Source organism: Battus philenor, unplaced genomic scaffold (genome assembly GCF_028537555.1).
Source record: "Battus philenor isolate CCGP_79_NKW_IND1 unplaced genomic scaffold, ilBatPhil1.0.hap1 SCAF_5, whole genome shotgun sequence".
In the NCBI taxonomy this organism is placed as follows: Eukaryota; Metazoa; Arthropoda; class Insecta; order Lepidoptera; family Papilionidae; genus Battus; species Battus philenor.
Genome location: NW_027181715.1, coordinates 1,318,248 through 1,333,255, shown reverse-complemented (window position 1 = coordinate 1,333,255; position 15,008 = coordinate 1,318,248). Strand labels below are relative to the sequence as shown.

The 15,008-nt window shown below is 31.2% G+C and overlaps 2 protein-coding genes and 2 non-coding genes across 5 annotated transcripts; all 4 read left to right on the top strand.

Annotated features, from left to right (window-relative positions):
- Positions 1-513: 513 nt before the first annotated feature.
- LOC137929673 (tRNA N(3)-methylcytidine methyltransferase METTL6) lies at positions 514-8,657 on the top strand. 2 transcript variants are annotated; one of them, XM_068772728.1, is made up of 14 exons: positions 514-1,337; positions 1,567-1,727; positions 2,248-2,285; positions 2,602-2,766; positions 3,166-3,209; positions 3,689-3,861; positions 4,219-4,257; positions 4,769-4,811; positions 5,562-5,605; positions 6,102-6,154; positions 6,421-6,474; positions 7,457-7,504; positions 7,954-7,996; positions 8,401-8,657. In XM_068772728.1, the coding sequence occupies exons 1-2, from the start codon at positions 661-663 to the stop codon at positions 1,724-1,726; spliced, it is 837 nt and encodes a 278-aa protein (XP_068628829.1). In that variant the 5' UTR covers positions 514-660; the 3' UTR covers position 1,727; positions 2,248-2,285; positions 2,602-2,766; positions 3,166-3,209; positions 3,689-3,861; positions 4,219-4,257; positions 4,769-4,811; positions 5,562-5,605; positions 6,102-6,154; positions 6,421-6,474; positions 7,457-7,504; positions 7,954-7,996; positions 8,401-8,657. The 2 variants fall into 2 exon arrangements, with proteins under 2 accessions (XP_068628829.1, XP_068628828.1); XM_068772727.1 differs by having other exon boundaries at positions 3,166-3,319.
- On the top strand, positions 3,019-3,103 carry LOC137929982 (small nucleolar RNA snR60/Z15/Z230/Z193/J17). Its single transcript, XR_011108858.1, has one exon. It is a non-coding gene; the product is annotated as a small nucleolar RNA snR60/Z15/Z230/Z193/J17 (small nucleolar RNA).
- Positions 3,542-3,627, top strand: LOC137929981 (small nucleolar RNA snR60/Z15/Z230/Z193/J17). Its single transcript, XR_011108857.1, has one exon. It is a non-coding gene; the product is annotated as a small nucleolar RNA snR60/Z15/Z230/Z193/J17 (small nucleolar RNA).
- Positions 8,658-9,960: 1,303 nt separating the features above from the next.
- Positions 9,961-14,061, top strand: LOC137929664 (probable ribosome production factor 1). Its single transcript, XM_068772714.1, has 6 exons — positions 9,961-10,159; positions 10,306-10,429; positions 10,774-10,937; positions 11,629-11,833; positions 13,007-13,152; positions 13,862-14,061. Exons 1-6 carry the CDS (start codon positions 10,134-10,136, stop codon positions 14,037-14,039), a joined length of 843 nt encoding a protein of 280 aa, XP_068628815.1. The 5' UTR covers positions 9,961-10,133; the 3' UTR covers positions 14,040-14,061.
- The last annotated feature ends 947 nt before the right edge of the window (positions 14,062-15,008 follow it).

Below are 15,008 nucleotides of genomic sequence, written 5' to 3'. Positions count from 1 at the left end.
TTTTTATTTCGATATCTTTACAAAAACCGAATGAAATGTAGTCATAACTCCCAGGTAAATAACGATTATATATTATAACGCTGATCGACGATGAACCTGACCAAATTATACTGCGCGCTGTATGTTATAATATATCACGCTGCAATAACGTACTGCGTCCTGCAAAACATCATAAAAAAAAATCTGATTTTGATATAAACTATTTTTTAAATTTAATTACTTTAGTGAGCAAGTTTACTCAAATAGTTTTTACTATATTTTATTATTATAACGAAAATATATACCAAATTTTTCTAGTTACTACGAGGTAAAAAAATAATTATTAGTATTTTTTGAATGTTACATTCTATCAACATGCCGGTTATAAATGTTTGCAGTTAAAAGTATAGGTACCTGGAATCGATTAAAACTGTGTTGGTATCGATTGGTATCGTATTTTCAAATGACAGTTTACGGCCACCTAGCGGATACGATATTTAACATTCAAATATTTCATTTCACCAAAGTGTTCTGTGTAGAAAGGACGGTTCGCTGTCGTGTGTTAAATACTAATTTATCAAGAACATTAGGAATAGTGTAAAAATACGTTTGTTGGAGATTTATTGTTAGTCTTCTGATGTAGAAAATAAAATAGTTGGGCTGTAAAAACAGAACTGTATTATGATGAACATGGATGAACACACCGGGGCCAATGGCGACTGTTTCGTTCATCGCATGAAAGCATTATCCGACGAAGAGAAACAACGGCTGGAAAATCAAAATACGCGTGTCATCTCCGAATCAAAAGCGATGAAACTGGAAAAGGATGCGAAACGCCACTGGGATATATTTTACAAACGCAACGAAACTAAGTTTTTTCGTGACCGGCATTGGACCACACGTGAGTTTCAAGAGCTTATTAACTTCGATCCAGATGAGCGCATAGTCTATCTAGAACTTGGCTGCGGCGTCGGTAACATGGTGTTCCCTTTAGTCGAAGAGGGATTCTCGAATTTTTACTTTTATGCGTGCGATTTTTCGCCACGTGCTGTTGAATTCGTAAAACAAAATAAGTTGTACGATGAAGGGCGCATGAAAGCATTTTGCGCTGATTTAACCACGGATGATATATTCGACAACGTGGCAGCTAACAGCGTGGACATAGCGAGTCTTATTTTCGTATTGTCAGCTATCCATCCTGATAAATGGGCGCATGTTGCCAAAGTAGCTTACAATGTGCTACGTCCTGGAGGCTTGTTGTTATTCCGTGATTACGGTAGATATGATATGGCCCAGCTTCGTTTTAAACCGGGTCATAAAATATCAGACAACTTTTACATGCGTCAAGATGGTACGAGGTAAGTTAATTAATAAGTAGTCTTTATGTTATGTTATTAGTGAATAAGTAAGGTCGTGATGTAGCCTAATTTAAATAGAATTACTAAAAGTACCTGTGTCCAGCCATGACATAACTTACTGTTTTTGCAATTAAAAACACTAGAAACCTCTCTAAATATGAAAAGGTTTTATTCTCATTTCATATAAAAATCTTACTTTAGCTATATAATTGTTTTTTTTTTGTTTCAGAAGCTACTACTTTACGGAGGAGGAACTGTGTAAATTATTCTCAGATGCTGGTTTTGAAATAGTCATGAATACTTACGTGCAAAGGCGAACTGTTAACTTCAAGGAAGGTATTGATGTGCCCAGAATCTTTGTTCAAGGAAAATATAAAAAGCCCATTTAAGGTAAAATTATTTTTATTTTAGTATTAATCTTTAAGAATTGATGTTGTTGTTACTGTTAGCCTGGGGGCTTTTACAGCTTCATTGGAACTGAGTTCATGGAGCAGAAGTATCCATAAATATAGTACAATTGATGTGTTGCAATTAATGTACTATGTCCCTAGGAGGATCATTGGAAGATCCTACTTGCAGGTTGCTTCCTACTAGTAACAGTACTGTAGTAACAGTCCTACTAGTATACAGTATTCTACTGGTGAGTCTAATGTCCAGCACAACCTATGGCTGAAATAGTAAACTTTGCTTTTCATAGAAAGAATTCTGTATTGAAATGATCTCAGCAAATAGGCAAGTAAAATGTATAATTAAAATGCACCTATAGGTTGTTTTATCATGATGAAAAATGCTAACCATTGATCAATCTGTGATTTTGCATGTATATTAGCTCTAGCTGAACAAATGAGTTTACTTCAATTATATTTAAATGTTTTATATCATAACTTACTTTAGAATATGCTTGTTTCAGTTTGAAACTTTGTAATCACTGGTTCAACAACATTATTTGTAAGTATTATTAACATTTTTCTTTCTATGCATTAAGAAAGTCATAAAATTAGATATTGTGAACAAATTAATATGATGATAGCGCAGTGCAACTGAACATTGCCTTACAGTGGGTGTTATATGAGAGTAGGGTTTTTCCAAATTGTTTTTTTGATAATGGTAACACACTTTCTTTTAGACTTAGTTTTAAGTGTAGTTTAGGGCCACCTGTTGTGAGGTTTGATGGAAATCTTTGCCTTTGTGCATTCTGAACTATTTTAACTTTTATGGTAGATTGTTATATAGAAAAACATAACCAAAATTTATTCTGTTGCAGATAAGAGCCAGTTGATAAAAAATATATGGAAAGATGTATTTTATGAAATATATTTATCAAAGATTGAGCAGTCTACATGGCAATGTTTTTGGAACTGAAGTATTGAAGGTTAGAGTAGCACAAAAATAGAAATGACTCAACACCTTGGCTTTGCCAGCATTATTTGTAAGTATAACAGACATTACATTATACTATACTTAGTGTGGGTAAGCCCACCACTAGGTAGACTTACAATATAGTTGTGGGAAGTTACTGGCTGCAGGCAGGTGAGAATGCCTTTGAATTGCAGAGGGTGATGATAACATACCTTACTTGCATTTAAATATTCTTTATTATTTAATACATTATCTAAGAGAAATTATTTTTTATATAAATTTTAATTCTATAAAAGCTTCTAGTAATTTTTTATTATTATACATATTTCACATGATGATTTCATAGTTCATCTGATTGCTATGATGCATAATGCAATTTTGTCTTTCGCTCCTATCTGATACCATTATTACTGTTCATATATTTGTTATAATTTCAAAGGGCTTATTAAAAATTATCTTTTCATTACAGGTACATATATCTAAATTGACATCAAGATATCTCCTGAAATAGAAGTGAGTTATTTTAAACAATCAGAATTATGTTTAAAACAAAATCATTCAATCTGTTGAACTCGCCCATTGAATTACTATGTATTCCAAGTCAGAAAACTAAATATGTTAATGTAAGTGAAAATTTTTTATCTAGGCTCAGTTTTTAAAGGAACATTGTAAAGACAACAATCTATAAAATGGGCAAAGCTTATACATAACTATTCTACATTTCGCGATGAAAAACAAACCATTAATTTACAATATATATATGTTATGTTATATATATATATATATATGTTATGTTATATATATATATATATATGTTATGTTATATATATATATTATGTTCCTGTTTCTGATCTAATGATGATTTCATAGTTCATCTGATTGCTATGATGCATTCCACTTTAATGTCTTTCGCTCCTATCTGACATTGCTATTATTAAATATTGTTAAACACATTGTTGGAGAATTTTCTAAAATTAAATTCTGTTTTGTAGAATGACAGAGAGAACGTAGAGGTCAGATTTACCAAGAAGGAAGTACCTTATGATGAAAAGACATCCAATATATGAGATTATGTTGTGGAGAGGAAGAGAGAGAAATATGACCTGCATAGACATGCAAAACTACATTAGGTGTCTTCCATAACAAGTCTTTGTTTCATCAGCAGGTAAGGAATACATTTTCGTTATTTTTTTATGAACAATAGACAAGCAAGGAGTTCATTAAATATTTAAATACAAATATCTATTGTTTCACAATTTTCAGTATCCTTTTGTAGTCTTACTTAACCTATATTAGGTCTGTAATCAGTACTTGTGTAGTAGTGACGTTATTTTGTAGATTTTTCATTCTAGTTACCACTTTAGTAGGTGAATAGATAGGTTCTAGATTGTATGATGATTTCTGATAGGGACATCTGAATACATAATGCTGTTTAAATAACTATCAAAACTGATTTCTCTTTATATATCACTTGCCAAGTGTTTGCTCTGCATTTGTTTAATATATTTATTTATCATTGCAGGTCAGAGTGAAGACTACAAAGCTATTAAGTGTTAATAAGGTAAGATATATCATAATAATTATTACTTAATGTGTATATATTTACTTACCAAAAAAATAATATAGAAAACTAAAGCCTTAAGAATCCATGAAATAAACCTCTGATATCAAATAAAAAGTTTAGCTGATGAGACAGCTCATTGTAATGTTTTAAAACAAAAAGTAGTTTCTGTGCCATGTGTTACTGTTGTAACTTTTATAGCAGAATTAATATTACAAACAACCTTTGCAATTATTATTAATTAGTCAGCCCATCATATTATGACAAAACAGTGTAATATAGAATTTTATTAATTATGTTAGTGTTTGATGCTAAATAATGTCTTGTGAAAGTTTAAGGTATAAATTGTATTATGAAGGTACAAAATTATTTTTATTGAATGATGATTTCTGATAGGGACATCTGAACAATTATGCTGTTAAAATAACTATCCCAACTGACTCAAAAAAATTATGTTATAGAAGGTATATGCTATCATATTTATATTTACACAAAATATTTTTGATTACAGATTGATACACCAGAGTATCCATATACTGCTTATAATGCAAAAGGTAATTTGATTAGTCATATATTAAATAACCTTCTTGTTTAACACTAAGCTTCTACTATTCTATGACATTGGCTATTGTGCCCCAGGTTCAATTCTGTTCAGTCTTATGTGCATATTTACCATTACAAAATAAACACCAATTCCATACTAGTTCTGCATAATGGTTAATGGCCCATACTCTCACTCTTTTGGAGGCTAATAATGGGTTACTGGTATGGCTTACATTAGAATAACTTCACTGAGATGAAGCCAAATTAAATTCTATAATCATACCAATTGATAGACACCCACCCATTCAAATACAAAGGCTTCTCCCAAAGTTAGCCACGATGACTGGTCTTGCGCAGTTGGCATACAGTCAATTTCCGCAACCTGGACTATTGTCGATCCACCTAGTGGACGGCCGATCTGGGCCGCTTCTACCGACTCAAAATTTCTCTAAAGGTTACCGAGTGGTGACCACGACGGCGGTAGACAAAGCGTGGATAGCCCCCTCCTCATTAGGCGGACCAACCATATGTCATTAGTTAAGGTCACGAGAAGTTATTGGATGCAGGGGCAGTGTCTACTCTATGTGTAGTATAAAAAAGTATGTTCCTCTATAAAGTTCTTGTCTAGATGATGACTGCATAGTTCACCTGACATTCTGATGAACATTTCTTAAACGTGTTCCGCTGTCTGATAATCTTAAATTTCATATTGCACTATTATTGATTTAATGTGTTTTACAATAAATTTCTTTTTATTACAGGTATAGAAAAATAAACCAAGAACTATTGAAATGATAGAAAAATTGTAAGTATCTATAGTATTTACTATAATTAGCCAATATTGTATTGTTCAAGAGCTATTAAATGCTTTTCAAAAATGAAATATTACTTGGTACTTGTACAAATTAGGACAGTTTTATTTCTTATATTATGCATCTGATCAAACAGACACATGTCTGTATTTTACAATGGTGGCAACGGGTAAATATATTTGAATAAGATAAATATTTCATACTTACAGTTTGATTGATGATAAGACAAAAAGGAAACCTACCCTTTGTAAAAAAAATACAGCCTATTGTCATTACTTCTTATACTCTTATTATCTATTTATATATATCCATCTATTTATAAAAGGTCAATTTTAGGCAATTTTAAATGATGACCAGACCATTCAGGTCTCCCTCAACAGAGAGAACCCATTAAACCATGTTGACCAACCTTACACGTCTGATATTAATAATTTAAACAATTCAAAATAAATCATCAATTACAATTTCTAACAAGATATTTCTTTCCAGATTGGTTTCAATTCGAGTGCAGTAACTCAATAAGCTACTAATTCAAGCTTTTGGTAAGTTAATTTTAATTTTGACACAAACAATAATGACGGGAATGTAAATTTTGTGACGATACAGAGATTACTTCATGAAATATTCACTTTATAATAGAAGCAAAGATATTAGGTTAAAACTAAATGATGACCAGACCATTCAGGTCTCCCTCACCAGAGAGAACCCACTAAACCATGTTGACCAACCTTACACATCTGATATAAATATTACCTATACAATTAACTTTATCATCATACATAATTTATAACAAGATATTTCTTTTCAGATTGTACTTACTCCAAATCGGAATACCCTGATTGACTGCTTATGAGGGTTTTAGGTAAGTCCACATTAATATTAACTGAATACAAAATTAAGACCAAAATTATGATATTTTTTTTCAATGAACATCCAGAAAATTGTATCTGGATGACAAATGTAATCACTGCACATATCCTCTTTAACCTTTATTAGGAGAAACAAAATGATATCAATTTAGAATTAAATGACGAAACTTGTCTCCCTTACCAGAGAGAATCTAAATGACCATGTTGACTATTCTTTAGGAGTCTGATATTGGTTTTTACAATTCCATATATAACATTGATATGTCAGGAGTTATAGATATCTGTAGTGCTATCACATTTGATTTAATCTTAGGATGTGCTTATGGAATTGTTTATATTGTGATACAATATACATAAAACTGATACAGAAACCTTATATTTTTGCGATAAGTCAGGCTTGGTAGAAATGGCAGTCGAGTGAATGCAGTCAGACAGAAGGTTGCCTTTCCTAACGCCTGTAGCGATACCGACATCTTTTAAAAATACCATCCACATTACATTTTTATTAGTAGGATGTAGTAATGAATTTTTTTAATTTGTGGTTGGGATATATATCTGTGTTTCTATGGATAATTTAGTTTCTCTTATATGTTGCTAACAGACAATAACTATTATAGGCAATCGCGTATTGTGACCCCGTGAAACTACGATCTTTGAATAATATATATATATATATTGTGTAAATAATATAAATAATAATAATAAACCACAATGCTATAAGGAAATCATATTTTGAACCCAGGCCTGTGTGGTGGATTTGCCCCCATTACTGCTTATGTGTTAATAGCGGGATAAAGTAGAAGCATAATCTACAATTATAATTGATTTCTAAATGATGACTTGACCACTCAGGTCTCCCTCAACAGAGAGAACCCAAACAACCATGTTGACCAACCTTACGCGTCTGATTGAATAAAACATATAACTAGAAATATATTAAAAGAAAAATGGCTAATATTTCTATTTATTTTTCAGGTTTACAGGCACACAAGGAAGAATTCCATTTAAATTTTTTAACTAAAGGTAAGTTATTGCTATTGGTTATGAATTACCTACAAAATGATATTATTGGCTAGTTCTCCAAAATAGTTAAACTATGACTTCATATCATACTAATATTAGTCTGTTATAATTTGATTCACCCTTTAAAATGACTAGTTCCTTGACATCTTACTGTCCATAGTAAGACGAAACTCACTCATAGATTTCATAGGACAATGTCACAATATGTAATTACCAATCTTTTCATCTATTTTCAATGTCGAAATTTTTTAAGTTACACGATTTGTATATAAAATTTGAATTGTATTTTTCGATAAAATGGTATGATGACTAGACCACTCAGGTCTCCCTCAACAGAGCGAACCCAAACAATCATGTTGACCAACTTTACGCGTCTGATCAATGATAAATCCTTAAAAAGATCAAATTTTTATATAATGTTTTTAATTATAATTTATTTTTGCTTACAGGTAAAGAAATTATTTGTGGAAAAGGAATATTTGCATATACAAAGTAAGAGAATTTTTATTAATTATGCTTACCATCTTCTTTTTAATATTTTCATGAGATTTGTTATACATTAATTATAACCAATTTACCCAGTTTTTATAATTTATTTATCATTAACATAAAACAATATTCAGTTTAATGAACAAAGTAGCTGAACTTCTAAAATCTGTTGTCTGAGATCCTATGGGAATGCACTCAATAATTAGCATTCTTTGTAATCCAGACAAAGAATGACGTGGTTAAAACTGCTGGGGCATTGTCATAGTGTTACCAGTTATATGAACTCACTACAAATGCAATTGTCGAATGAACAATATTAATGGTTATTAACAATTTTTATAGTAAACCTTGTAGTGCAGTATTATAAAATGCTTGAGTTAACTGATGAATGTCGTCTTTTGTTTCAGCTTTGTCCAGCAAATCACATGGAGGTCATGGATTAGTTTGAACATAAAAATCTCCAGTCCTCCTTAAGCCTTTGGATTACAAAATATTTAAGATTTATTAAAAATCTGCAATGCCTGAAATCATTCCGGAATAAAGCTATGACCGAAATGTACATGAACATGGTGGATACTGCAAGCGATGAGTGTGTCAGACAAGCCAGAAACATTTCAAAAATAAAGTAGACTTTTCAGTTACCAATTCCAGGAAGATATAATAATTTTCGACAAATTATATTAAAAAAATATTATTTTAAATAAATTATAATTAAATCAAATTATATTAAATAAATTAATTTAAAACTTTTTATTTATTTCATACCTCTACCCTAAATCCATGTTACTTTTAACCAATAAACCCTTTGTAGATACTTTCCGTCCTTCGGTGTTAATTTATTTCAACTTTCTTATATACCAATTGCATATTACCAATCTCAGCAACATTGGTAATTAACTATCGCTACATTTACTATGCATTAAAGTTGTAACTATTTGTTAAAAGATTGTAATTTTAATCACTCATAATTCGAATTTTAAAACATTGTTAAAATCAATATCGCATTGAAAAAAATATTTTACAAATAATATTCTAAATATGGTATTGTTAAACTTCCCTCTTCGCGAAATTCAATCTTAACAGCTCATTCAGCCTTAATATAAATTTGGTTATTAATTTACACATTTTAATTGGATGACTAGCACCATGAACAACACCGTTATAGTATTTAGAAAGTCAGTAAATAACACAAAATTGAAAAAAATTGCCTATTTTTTGCATCTTGCAACACCTGGACTATCGGGTTTATTGCCATTGAAAAAGATAACCATAGTGATACTAATCTATTATTAGGGACCGGCAAGTAATGTCGCTTTCTTGACTTAAATTCATACTACTACATTTTTAAATAGTTTTTATTTCTAATCAACAATATATTCACCTTCGTTATAAACAACCGTTTGCCATCTAGTATACAAATTTTCAATGCCGGAGCGGTAAAAATCAATCCGTTTTTCTGTAATATATATCTACAAAACAGATGACATTATTTTCCAGACCACCTAATAATAAGGCTTAATTAATATTTCTAATTCAATTATTAAATTTTTCATGTCATATAAATTGTTATAATTCGATACTGCGATTGGATTTTACACCGAAAATAGACGCTTTGTTAACTTTATGTTTGTATTTTTGTGATGGATGGTAACCATTCGCTTTACTGTTATTAGCAGCTTCTGTGGTACTGGCAGTTCTTATTTAGTAACAAAGATTTTGGGTGCCCTCAGTTTACTACATTGATATTTCACCCAATTCGCCAGAGGTCGCCAAGACTGCCACACAATACGCAATAGCTCTGTCGAATTTTTTTCGGGCTAAATCTAGTCATTGGCTGCGGGGACTTAAAGCGATTCTGTGCTAGTATTTCAATTTTGCAGCATGAAAGTTTATTCATACCAAAAAACATTTTATTCACATCAAGTTTTAGAACGTATTATTTTCAAAAAACGAATAGAAGCTAGTAACAATAACTGTCAGTGTCAACTGTCTGCCTGCAATAAATGTTATGGTCTTAATTTAAATTGTTTTGAGCTATCATTTAATTGTAACAATAAAATTGTCACTGCAATTAGAAGGTGCTGCGTTAATTAAAGTCATACTTTCGTAGTTTAACTATTCAAAAGAAGTAACTGCAAAAATGGCTCGAGGGAAAGACAAGAAAAAGTAAGTTTTATAGGTTATATCTCGTGTTGTGTTTGTGCAATATTTTTTAAAATACAAAGTTTTTATTCACGTTTTGTCAATTTTGTGTAATTGATAAGTTTACAAATAGAACTTAATCAGTTAATATATGCTCTAACTTTTTATAGACGTAAGTTGGAGAAGAAACAAGAGGGAGATGATGTGCCTAAGAAAATACCACACACCTTGGAGTCCTTACGAGAAAAAGATGAAACAATGCTGGTTAACGTGGAAGAGGAGGAAAAAGTAGAGGTAAACCTTTAAAGTCGTTAAAATTGTGATTTTGCTGAAACTTTATTATTAAAAAGATTAAAACTTACAAAAAATAATTAAAACAATGACTGGTTCTTAATTAAGGTATTTATTTATTTTTGACAATGTTATCAAAAGTATTTCATCGTTTATTTTTAGCATGTTAACTAATACATATTTCACAGTTTAAATGATGATGATTAATCATTTTCTTGGGATACTCTTTACTTTTCCTTTTGCCTCCCTACTTAGAGCTTGACGTTGATTTATGGGAAACCAGTAAATATGTAAAAGTAAAGGTATAAAGTAGAATACTGTTAATGATGTAAAATGGTTGATTCCAGGCACAAAAAGATATGGAATTGGATGAGATGTCATCATATTTTGAAAACTCATATGAGCCAAGGGTTCTAATCACATACTCGGATAACCCACACACAAAGACAAGAATATTTGGCAAGGAACTCATGAGGATAATTCCAAACTCCTTATCAAGATATAGACAAAGGTAATACACAAAATATTTTTTTTTGTTGTCAATTTGAAAATATTACTATTGTTCTGCTATTATGATGTTTGACATAAGAACAGTGTTTGCCTAGTAGCTAAATATATATACACATACATATGTATGTATTTGTATGTATTATAGATACTTAATAATCAACAGAGGGGGCTATGTTCAGATAAGTATGAGTAAAATTTACAGATCTGTGGACAAATAAATGTGAAGAAGCAGAAGGGCAGGCTACATTGCACACAACAGATGGCAACTGAAGCCTTGTGGTTCTGATTGAAGACCATGAGCACAGCATGAGATATTTGCCAACATCACCCAAGGCCAAGCGAAGGTCACTAGAAGGCACTAGTGGCAGGCTACTTCCAATTAGTCATTTTAGAAATCTACTCTATGGGGGTGGCCCTATGCCCAGCTGTGGACATCCTATGGCTGAAATAATGATGATTGTTATTCACAACTTGCATTAAATCACCATATTTTAGAAGTTAACAAAAATTAGATGTTAAGTGATATCCACCAGCAGATTGGATCCATGTGGATTACTTTTAGTACTATTTTTTAGAGTGAATGCTTATTATAGTACTGGTAGATCAACAATAATATGACTTAGGTCTTAAGACAAGAATTCTGCATAATGTTATTGTTATAGCAAATATTAACGGATGAACCAAAATTTCAGGTCTTCTGTGAAGCGCATAATACAGTCTGCAATTCGTGAAAGTTACACAGATGTAGTAATAGTAAATGAGAATCAAAAGCAGCCCAATGGGTTCCTGCTGATACACCTTCCCAGTGGCCCCACTGCTCACTTCAGACTATCCAGTTGCAAGATAACACCCGAGCTAAGAAAAGATTACAAAGAAATTACAACACACAGGCCAGAGGTAATAAATCTTTGTTATTTCATGATTATGCTCTTGAGTTGGTTTTTCTTATTTTATATTGTCAGGATGGATTTCTTGTGACTGTGTTTGTTAAAATGTGTTGTGTTAAAATGCTGGTGAAAGAATGAATAATATTGATGTTTGTTTTTGCTGTCAAAAGAGGGGGGGGGGGGTAATACGAACGACTGCCTAAGTAACCCCCGTCAAAATATTTACAAGAAAGAATAAAGCATAAGTAAGGTGTTGATAAATACCATTTAGAGTATTTCTTTTTTTGTTTATTTTAGGTAGCATAAGAAATCTTAAAGTATAGTGAATGAAAAAACTTTCTTCTTTTATAGTTGTTTATATTAGTTTACTGCTATAGTTTTTGTTAATGTAATAATATCAAGAGACAAATCAATATTATAACAGTACTAGACTGCCTCTAGCTTCCTCTCATTGTCAAACTGATATTTGCTATGGACAAAAATAATTCTTTTAACTATATATATAACATTTCCACAAATGTTAGGTTGAGAATTCATAGCAAATAGCAGAAGTAGGGAGAAATGGAGAGAAGTATGGTAAGAGTATACCTTTCATTGAGTAGGGGTTAGATAAGTACAGATTTTTAACATGCAAGAAGTGTTGCCTTCACAATTCTATATTATGTTCGAAGTGAGTGGGAGCAATATATGAATCATAAAAAATATTAAAAAAAAATCGATATTTCTACTGCATTTTACATTCCTTTAGCAAACAATGCATCATATGCTAATTTGCATAGCAGTCTTTCTATAAGAATATTTGGTTAGTAAATAGGAAGTAATAGTAATGTTGAGAATTTTAGAAACAACATATACGAGTATATGTATATCTTATTAAAAGTGAGTAAAAATAATAATTTTTATTATACATATACATACCTATATAAATATATAAATTTAAATTTCTTTCTCTTTTCATTGCGAAATTTGTAATATATGTTTAGTTTTCTTAACATTACAGTTAAGTTAGAATAATATTGCAAGGAAGTAATCCTGGATAATTTTAATTTGTGATATCCTCAAATCCGCAATGAGTGACATTGTTGGATGATATCTCGATACCCTCTCGTGCGAAGTAAAAGTCTAAAACAATATCAAACTACTCTACGATGTAAATTGTTAAAATGTAACAATTGCTTCTCAGGTGATTTTGAACAACTTCAGCACCAGGCTAGGGTTGACAGTGGGGCGTATGCTGGGAGCGCTATTCCACTATGAGCCTGAGTTCAAAGGCCGACGCGTTGTCACCTTCCACAACCAGCGCGACTACATATTCTTTCGGCATCACAGGTCATTTATAGCTCATAGTTTTTTTCATAATTTAATTCAAAAGATGATTCCAATAGATATCCAAATTGGATGCGGGCTGCATCTAGCGTCTTCTGAAGATATAAAGGCCACAACATGTTGGATGCTCGTTAACAAGGTTGAGAAGCACTAATAGACTGTCAGGTTCTCAGTTTTATATCTAAAATTAAAAGTATAATATTAAATAAATCTAATATTAAAGCTTTCAAGAATACTTATTTGGTAGAAATGTGCGGAACTAGGTTTGTTGACTCGTTTACATGGTTGAAATTATGTGTATCAAAAATTTTATTTTAAAAGAGCAACTGTTGAGTTTCTGATTGGCTCTGAGCTGGTGGTAGCTTGCTAGTTAAAGATATAATGAACGATATAAAATTGACGATTCAAGTGCTTGTGAATAATAAAAATCTTGTGAATTTGGGTTCAGCAATGAAGATGACAACTTGATAAACAACTGGCACAATAAAGAAGAAAAACCCGACAATTAATTTCATACTTGATTCTTAAAAGCTTAATAGCTAGATCGTTTGCAAATTTTAAAAGTACATTATTGCAATATTTTTTTTACTGTTGATAAAAGGTGTAGTCATTATTATCGTTAAAAAAATGAGATTGTCTAGACGTCATACACAGAGATATGTCGAATAAAAGTACAGTTCTTTGGTAATTATAAAATGTTAACAATTCTCAGGTATGAATTTACTACGGACGGCAAGCGCGCGAAGCTACGAGAGTTGGGGCCTCGCTTCACGCTAAAGCTGATCTCCCTGCAACAGGGGACCTTCGACTCTAAGCACGGAGACTACGAGTGGATAATCGCCGGCCGCCGCCACGCGATGGAAACTTCCAGAAGACGATTCTTTTTATAAATATCGTAATAAAAACTACTTTCATAAATTAGTTTCATTTTTAATGGTGTTCTTATATAAAATTTTCATTGATTATAAGATATAACAAAACTGTGTAATATACAGGTTGTTGATTAGAGGTATATTAGCTTGTTTATTTTTTCTATTGGAATGTGACAATAACTCAATAACTTATGGCAATATAATTTGCTGGGGCAGATAGTAAAACAATAATGAATTCTAATATGTAGTAATCTGAATTTGAAAAACGGTTTTCCCAATTATATTATTTTTGGATAGGTTGTACCATAATATAATAGACAGCAAGGGAACTATATTATTGGAAGAATTAGAAGTGCAAACATTTTTCCTATAACCAATCAATGTGTATGTGAGAAGTGTGGGTTAAACCCGCAGTATTACATAAATTGCCCAAAAATCCTTTTGTACCGGTTTGAGATATAATATCTCATTTGTTAATAATTTCGATAATTGCACAAAATTAAATGCAAAAAAATATGACAATTATTTATTACCAACTGAACTAAACGAGGAACGTGTGCATCTTAGTAAAAAGACTTTAGTACATAAGGCAACGCTACAAGAAATAAAGTTACTATTTTCGTTGGAATTAGTAAAGTGTAAAAAGTAATGAGCTGTTTTCCCTAGATATTGTAAATTTCGCTGCAGTATAATATCTAGATATAAGTTGAATAACACCGTATTCATAGATCGTTATAACTGATTTAAAAGATAAAAACTTTTCACGGAAAATTATTTATATTTAAATTCTTTATACTTTTTAGAACTAATCTTTTTAATAACCGCATTTATATAGTACAACTGCGACGGTACTTTCGTAAGTATGATATGCTAAGAGAAAATATTAATTTAATTAGTTTCGAATATTGATTCTAATTTGATATTAGAGAAGTCATCTGTACCGTCTTTATTAATGGAATACAGACTGCAATAAACTTGTTTATGGTC

What these genes read in the sequence shown, in the direction of transcription:
- LOC137929673 (XM_068772728.1), top strand. Translation starts at nt 661, where the DNA reads ATGATGAACATGGATGAACACACCGGGGCCAATGGCGACTGTTTCGTT. An exon ending in ATGCGTCAAGATGGTACGAG is followed by an intron (nt 1,338 to 1,566) that starts GTAAGTTAATTA and finishes TTTTTGTTTCAG; the next exon opens with AAGCTACTACTTTACGGAGG.
- LOC137929664 (XM_068772714.1), top strand. Translation starts at nt 10,134, where the DNA reads ATGGCTCGAGGGAAAGACAAGAAAAA. An exon ending in AAGAGGAGGAAAAAGTAGAG is followed by an intron (nt 10,430 to 10,773) that starts GTAAACCTTTAA and finishes GGTTGATTCCAG; the next exon opens with GCACAAAAAGATATGGAATT. An exon ending in TTATCAAGATATAGACAAAG is followed by an intron (nt 10,938 to 11,628) that starts GTAATACACAAA and finishes CCAAAATTTCAG; the next exon opens with GTCTTCTGTGAAGCGCATAA.